This window comes from Phlebotomus papatasi, chromosome 3 (genome assembly GCF_024763615.1).
Source record: "Phlebotomus papatasi isolate M1 chromosome 3, Ppap_2.1, whole genome shotgun sequence".
NCBI classification, from domain to species: domain Eukaryota; kingdom Metazoa; phylum Arthropoda; class Insecta; order Diptera; family Psychodidae; genus Phlebotomus; species Phlebotomus papatasi.
The window spans coordinates 69,793,192-69,800,609 of record NC_077224.1 but is presented as its reverse complement, the minus strand read 5'-3'; the positions used below and the strand labels follow the sequence as shown (position 1 = coordinate 69,800,609).

General features: G+C 35.9%; 2 protein-coding genes across 3 annotated transcripts; both read left to right on the top strand.

Moving 5' to 3' along the window:
- Positions 1–2,103: 2,103 nt before the first annotated feature.
- Positions 2,104–4,131, top strand: LOC129808144 (zinc finger protein 57-like). Of its 2 annotated transcripts, none has more exons than XM_055857901.1 (2): positions 2,104–2,202; positions 2,267–4,131. In XM_055857901.1, the coding sequence occupies exon 2, from the start codon at positions 2,286–2,288 to the stop codon at positions 3,432–3,434; it is 1,149 nt and encodes a 382-aa protein (XP_055713876.1). In that variant the 5' UTR covers positions 2,104–2,202; positions 2,267–2,285; the 3' UTR covers positions 3,435–4,131. The 2 variants fall into 2 exon arrangements, with proteins under 2 accessions (XP_055713876.1, XP_055713877.1); XM_055857902.1 differs by having other exon boundaries at positions 2,106–2,202; positions 2,264–3,969.
- Positions 4,132–5,413: 1,282 nt separating this feature from the next.
- Positions 5,414–6,882, top strand: LOC129808133 (zinc finger protein 2-like). The gene is made up of 2 exons (XM_055857886.1): positions 5,414–5,530; positions 5,606–6,882. Exon 2 carries the CDS (start codon positions 5,609–5,611, stop codon positions 6,860–6,862), a length of 1,254 nt encoding a protein of 417 aa, XP_055713861.1. The 5' UTR covers positions 5,414–5,530; positions 5,606–5,608; the 3' UTR covers positions 6,863–6,882.
- The last annotated feature ends 536 nt before the right edge of the window (positions 6,883–7,418 follow it).

Genomic DNA, 7,418 nt, shown 5'->3' with positions numbered 1-7,418 from the left:
CGAATTCCAGTAAACTCACTTTATTGTAACTTTTAGCGGTCAAATATGATACTTTTACAAAGAAAGAATTTTTTCCTCCTCTGGGAAATTGGAAAACTCAAGAGTACTCTCGTCCCCAAATGAACGCAAAGGATACAAACTTCAATTTTCCCAAAGCCAATATTATCGATTTTGTAAACTATTTGTGCGTGTGAAATGACTCCTTTACAATGTTGATAACTAAAACAAGGTGAATTATTGACCAGTATCTTGTGGGATGTCCAGAAAGTGCTAAAAAAGACACCCAGCTCCTGCTTGTAAACAGATTCCTCATAATATTTTACACATAACACTTTAAAACACATTTCTCTCAACACGATTTTATTGTAAACACATTAAGCTTTCTCAAAAGCATAAAAGACACTTCCTGGACAATCAGAATTCACCACAATCAGGAAGAATAGGAAAAACTTCCTTGAAAGCAATCTCCCTCGCTGCCAAATGTCAAAATTATCGGCCATATTGGCAAAAATGTCGCTCCCGCTTGGAATTTTGTTACAAGGTTGGTGTCAAAAAGCAAATGGCGGGCATTGACGGGATAACCTTACATTTGACCTCTAGATTTTTGGGGACCAGAGTACCCAAACAGTTTGAACAAGTTTTTTGAAAATTTAAGAAAAAATTGTTTTTCGAATTTATGTAATCTGTAATTGTTAGTTATCATACTTATTGGCCCCGAGAGGTTTTTCCTTATTCGCGTCTAGAAATATCAAAAAAATCACAATATCTCCAAGGAAGCAGAAAATCGAAAATTCATGATTTTTGACCAAAAATATCTAAGCTCAGAAGTTAATTAGGATCCTGCAAAAAATATCCTAGATTTGGATATCCTTGTAGTTTGTAATTATCCAGAAGAATCGGAATTTTATCCATTCTAGATAGTCCAAAAAAATTGTTGTTTCCATGGGTACCCAGAGTCCCAAAAGGAGACGAAAGAGTTAATATTGGTTTATTAGGTATGATCAAGTAGATTGGTAGATTGCAGAAATAATCCTGGGATGGGAAGCAGCCATGTTGAACAGGTAGCTCTGCATGTCTAGATGTCTAATCCCTGATCCCTATTTCGGAGCGAACTGTCAAGTCGCTGTGAGTAGTTGTAAGTCACCCTCGTGCGTTAAAAAGTTTGATTTTCACCCCTTTTCATCAAAGTTTCCTTGTGCGTGTAGTAGGTATGATCAAGTGATCCATTAAGTTTTGAAAAATCAATAAAATTGGTTGCTATTTCGAAGTTTGAAACCCTCGAAAACTGGGCTAAACCTTAGCTCTGAAGCCTGCATTAAGGCAAAGGCACGAGTTACTAAGTTTGGAATCTGTGAAGGCGGAGGAACAAATCATTGGGAAATGCATTAGGTCTGAGCAATGTTAAGAAAGGGTTGAAAGGGGGTGAAAGAAAACAATGTACCATGTCAGGAGCGTCACTACGCCGATGGCACCTATAATGCCTTTGCGATCTACAGTTAGAGCCAGAAGTTCAGTCAGGGTTTTCCAGGGTCATTTTTTTTTGTCTATGTCCTTTAATCTTATCCTGTACCTGTATATTGATTGGTAAGAGACAGAAGGCCCAGAAGAGAAAAACTCTAAAGCTATCCAGCAAAAGACAGACCAGGCAAATGCGTATCAAAAATACCCCAATTGTTGAATTAAGTTTATGAAATATCTTCGAAAAAAGCAAAACTATTACAATAAAGTGGCAGGACGTTAGGGATTGGATTTGAATTAATCACTCTTTCTGTGTCTGTAATCTTATTTAACTGAAATAGTTTTTTTTTTTTTAAATTGTAGTGAGAAGACTAAGGAATAAACAAATCGTTTGTATCAATGAAATCCTTAAGAATGTAAAAGTGATTCTAGGATGCGTGAAGGAAAATGGGAGAACACTCTTTTATCAAGCTTTTGACCACCTTTGTTTCTTATCGATTTTCAAAAGATATCAGCTTTAAATAAAAAAATTTGTCATTTCTAAAGCAGTTGGTTCTGACAAGATCTATACCCAATCCAGCAACGACGCTTTGCTTCAAAAGCTTCAACAAAGTGAGTATTCTGAATTCAAATTTACTACAATATGGGGTTGTCAGATAGATTTATTAATGAATTTCTTCTTGGACTGCTGAGACTGTCTACTAAGTTGATAAAACATCTTAAATCCTACTCTAACAATTTTTCGTGAGTAACCTAATCACCTGCAACTAATTTTAAGAATCTCACAGAATATTTTATCCAAAAGAAGATCCGGCAACAAGTGAGAAATGGAGGAATGGACAATTTGTCGTCTTTGTCTCCAGGCAAATGAAAATACCATGAAATCCTTTCCAGACGTCACATATAACATGATTCCGTTCTTTAATATCTATTTTGAACTGATTGGTATCACGTTGAAAGAATATCCAACATTCCCAGCGAAAATTTGTCCATCTTGCGAATATGAAATGGTACAAGCATACAAGTTCCGGGAAAGATGTCTGGAGACTGAAGAGAAACTTAAAGATATGTTAGATGAAGAGAACACAGTAAGGGATGAGAATTTTGAATGTATTGTCCCAGTTAAATCTGCCCAAACTGAAAAGTACAAGTCACGGGAAACATCTGCAGCTCAAGTCAAAACGAATGAACAAAATCCAAATAAATCAAAGAACAGTATCAAAAAGTACTCGCCAGAGCTGTTGGAGGAGCTCAAAGATAAGAATATTAAATGCAAGCGCTGCATGAATACCTATTTAGGACTAGATTTATTCAAAGTCCACAAATGTCCTAAGACAAGTACCCCTGAAACGCATCAGAAACAACCAAAAAAGAAAGCTAGGCGGAAAATATTTCAATGTAAGGACTGTTCCAAGTTCTTCCGATCTCGAACTGGATACAATATTCATATGGACAAACATAAAAACAATAAGAGATATGAATGTCTACACTGCGGTAAAGGATTTTTCCATTGGATGGCCAGAAGGACACATACCTATAAAGTTCATCTCAATAAGACCGTTTATGAATGTGCTGATTGCGGTGAAGGGTTCTATCTGAAACATAAACTATCCAAGCATATTGCAAGGGTTCATTTAAAGTCCCACTACTTCCAGTGCGAGGTGTGCGGGAAGAAAATGAGTGGAAATTCAAGTAAGCATAGCCATATGCTGACCCACACTGAAAAAGGCACTTGCGAAATCTGTGGAAAGGAATTGAAAAACATGAATACTCTCAAGCAACATCTCAAAACGCATAGCGGTGAAAAGAATTATGAGTGCACTGTATGTGGAGGTTCTTTTACATGCAATTTCTCACTGAAAAATCACATTCGGAAGCTCCATCCGAACCAAACACACATTATACCACCGGATGGGACCATTGTCAATGTAAAATTTCTCAAGAAACGTGCTGAATTTGCAGATGAATATTCTTAGGGCGGTATGCAATAAAAATAATATTTTCCTGACTCAACTGCCTTCAATTGGAAGTAGCTAGAGACTCCGGTATGGCGCACTATCGACATCCGGACCGGACATTTCCTAAATAAACTGAATGGGATTGGTATGCAACGTGATATAATCCACAGAGGATGCAATTAAGCAGAACACGGTCCACATTTGTGTAATAATGAAACAGTGTAATGCCTCAGAAAACGAGGTATCTAAGTTAAATTTAACTTATCCTTAGAACAAGTTGGCTGGAAACATCCTACCCTTAATGGAGGTAATTTTCCCAGGAAGAATTCCTCTTTTTAAATACTGTTCCTTTAAATTTAATCAGGGGCCCATCAAGCCTAATAAAAAGTGAAGCTATTTTTCACTTTTCCTTGTAAAAATGTAGCAGATATTGCACCGCAACTTAAACAAATTTGCTCAAAGTTCTTGTATTATATCGGCGAACATTATGAAAAATGTATTTTTAGATAGCTTTTAATGTATAATTTCGAAATATATCAAACTGATAAGTCAATTCTGTTTAGGAAAAAACTTGCCAATAGTCTTCAGTGCCTCTATGCAAAAACGTATGGAAAAATGAAATGTAGATAGGCCCCTGATTTAATTCTACAATGTTCAATGAGATTCTTAATAATCTCACCTACTTTGTTTTATTATTAATTTTACTAAAAAGAAATCGATTATGAAAAATAATGTTTCTAATTTAGTTCTCGATCTCAAAAACCTGTATATTTTATCCGTTCTTTTGAACTTGTTACCGGACTAGAAACCAAACGGTAAGAGATGTATGAGCTTCTTTTCGGTGGAGACCTCCATAGAAAATGCACTAAACCAAAGGCACTTTTCCTCTCGTCAACGCCTTTCCCACCAAAACCATATGTTTATTTTGATTTAATTCGAAAGCGGCTTATTATTGTTATTGAACTTCTTTTTCTTTAAAATTCTTGTGATAAAAAACGACATAGTGGAAATAACTGCTAATTTGTTCTTTCTAACCCATTTCTTACTATAACTTTACTAATCATACTCAATTTTATTGATTTTGTACAAATTGTTGTCAGGAATGGGTTTTTAGTTACTTTATGTGTTCATAAAATAATTGAGAAATATAGCCCGACAGAGGTAGAAAAACATTTTGTTATTCTTTGCTCGCTTAACGGAAAGTCATGCAAAGATTTTGCCAAAAATGGCGCACGGAAAGGTTGACATCGCATCGATTTTGATGATATTTTCCTTCATTTTCTTTCCTGATCTGAATTCTGATTGCCAATTTGTTTTCTTAAATAGTTATTCTATCTAAATTATTAAAGCTCGTAATGAATCAATGTAAAGAATTTAAATTCAGTGACCATGGGTTTGACTGACTTCCCGCGCTTTCATACTATTTTTTTTTTCTTTGAAATAAATCATCTAAGTCTGTAAGGAACTAATTCTAAAATATGAACATTCTGTTAGAACTAGCATTTCCCCAAATGGTTAAACCACCCCGTGAATTGACATCATAGATGTTTCTCAGAGGGGCGCCGATTTCTCCTAAGAGTGTTTTTAGTGTTAGTGCAGAATCACATTAACAGTAAAATCCTCACCGTATTTTGTCCGTTTACGCATTTTCATTGCAATTTTTACGCAAATTCTCGATTACCGTATTACCTTATCTCATACTCTGTGGCACTAGGTGAAAATAATATAAGAAAACTGCATTTGACCGGCATGCTGAACGCATCAATTTGTTCAAAAGTAGAAGTGGTAGTTATTTTGTTCAAAGACCCGATTTGTCCTTTTGATTTTCATACCTGAGGAAGGGGAAAAATCGTCCCCGAAACGTCGTATGTGAATACAATTGAATAAATCTGAACCAGGTCAAAAATCCGTGCATTTATATTATATAGTTCAATCTTTAGCTTTGATAACAATATCTGTGAAAATTTAGAGCGACTGATTTATGTGCATTTACCAGCTTTTAGTGTTGCCAGATGAAAATACCGTAAGAAATGCCTAACCTTAAATGAGGGAAAAGTTGTGTATTCTCTTTATCAGTAAATTCCTTATTTTAGTGATAATTCTATAAAATACAGGTGAAATTTATCATATTTATCCATATAAATATCATTATATAATGTATCTTAGTATTTATTTAATTTTTTTCTTAGATCATGGATGATTGGAGCGTTTGTCGATTGTGCCTTCAGTCAAAGGAAGAATTCATGAAATCCTTTCATGATGTTAATTACAACATGATACCCTTCTTCAACATCTATTTTGAACTGGTGGGAACTACATTAACGGAGTATGCCACGTTCCCAGGGAAGATTTGTCAATGCTGCGAAGAAGAATTGATACAGGCTTACAAGTTCCGGGAAAAGTGTTTGGAGACTGAGGATAGATTAAAAGACCTAACGAATGACGATGGATTTGGATTTGGAGGGTCAAACATTGAATTTATTACGCCAACGAAAACTGAGGAAACAGAATTTCCAGACAAGAAGCCTGAAAATCCTGAAGAATTACTTCAGGACAATTTTAATGCCACTTCACAGAGTTCACTTGTTGAGAGTCAGCCTTGCGAAATTCCGGACGTGAAATCTGAAGAGGATACCAATCTCTATGACGAAGACACAGCAACTGATGATATTCAGACAGATTCTTCGAAAGAGAGATCATCATCAGGCCAAAAGAGAATTGTTCATAAATTCTCACGAAGGCAAATGAAGATGTTGGAATTGAAAAATATCCAATGTAGAAGATGCAATCAAGTATTCAAGGGTATTGAGATGTTTAAGAAGCATGGATGCAACCATGTGAGGACCAAGGAGGAGGAGCAGCAGAAGAAACTACATGTTTGCGATGAATGTGGAAGGAGTTATACATCCCGAACTTGCTTCAATCAACATATGGATAAGCACAAGAACAACAAACGCTATGTCTGCAATTACTGCGATAAGAAATTCTTTGGATGGATCGCAAGGCGAACTCATATCTATAAAGTACATCTAAAGAAGACTTACTGTGAGTGTTCTCACTGTGGCAAAGGTTTTTACATGCGACATGAGTTGACTAAACATATACGTTCTGTTCATATGGAGGGATTTTCGTATCAGTGTGAAGTTTGTGGTAAGACATTTAAACGAAAGGACCAATTGAAGGATCATGAAAAAATCCATGAGGGTAAAAAGACATGCAAAATATGCTCAAAGGAATTAAATAGCATTGCATGTCTTCGTCAACATATGAGAACGCATAGCAATGAGAAGAACTACATTTGTCCTGTCTGTTCAAAAGGATTCACATGCAATTTCTCAATGAAAACTCATGTCAGGAAACTACATCCGGATGATGTGCACCTTCTTCCGCCAGATGGCACAATCGTAAACCAACGATATTTGAAACAATTGAAGGAAAAGGAATAAAGAGGGATTTGTAAAGGAAATCAGTGTTCTCTGATGTTGATCTTGCGATCTTAAGATGTTCCAAGAAGTTATAGTCTTTAGCAAAATTTTTCATTGACGCCATCAGGATCATCAAAATCGATCGCCTTGTATTTCTATTAGATAGATAGATACATTGTATAGGGAGCATGGTACGATATTTGGGCTGCAGACACCTAGGCTCTATTTGATTGAGCCCCTATGTCTACCCAACAAACCTTACTCCAATTCTTTTAAAACCTGGCTGAACTGCAGAACATTCTGAGCTGCCGCTCTTTTGATGTCCTCCAGTGTCAGCACTTCGTTCTTAAAGATTTTAATTCTCTGGCTTGAAAATTTGGAACAATAACATAAAATGTGTTCTACTGTTTCCAGACTCTCTCCACAATCCCTACAAGTTGAGGTAACGTCTACACCTAACTTTGCAAGATGTGAATTTAGCCAGTGTCCTGTGTAAATTCCTATAATTACCCTCAAGCTTCCCCTGTTAAGATTTAACAGGAATTGAGATCTATTTAAATCTAATCCATCTATTACG

Bases quoted from the DNA above. Each gene is read 5' to 3' on its own strand.
- LOC129808144 (XM_055857901.1), top strand. From the start codon at position 2,286: ATGGAGGAATGGACAATTTGTCGTCTTTGTCTCCAGGCAAATGAAAAT.
- LOC129808133 (XM_055857886.1), top strand. From the start codon at position 5,609: ATGGATGATTGGAGCGTTTGTCGATTGTGCCTTCAGTCAAAGGAAGAA.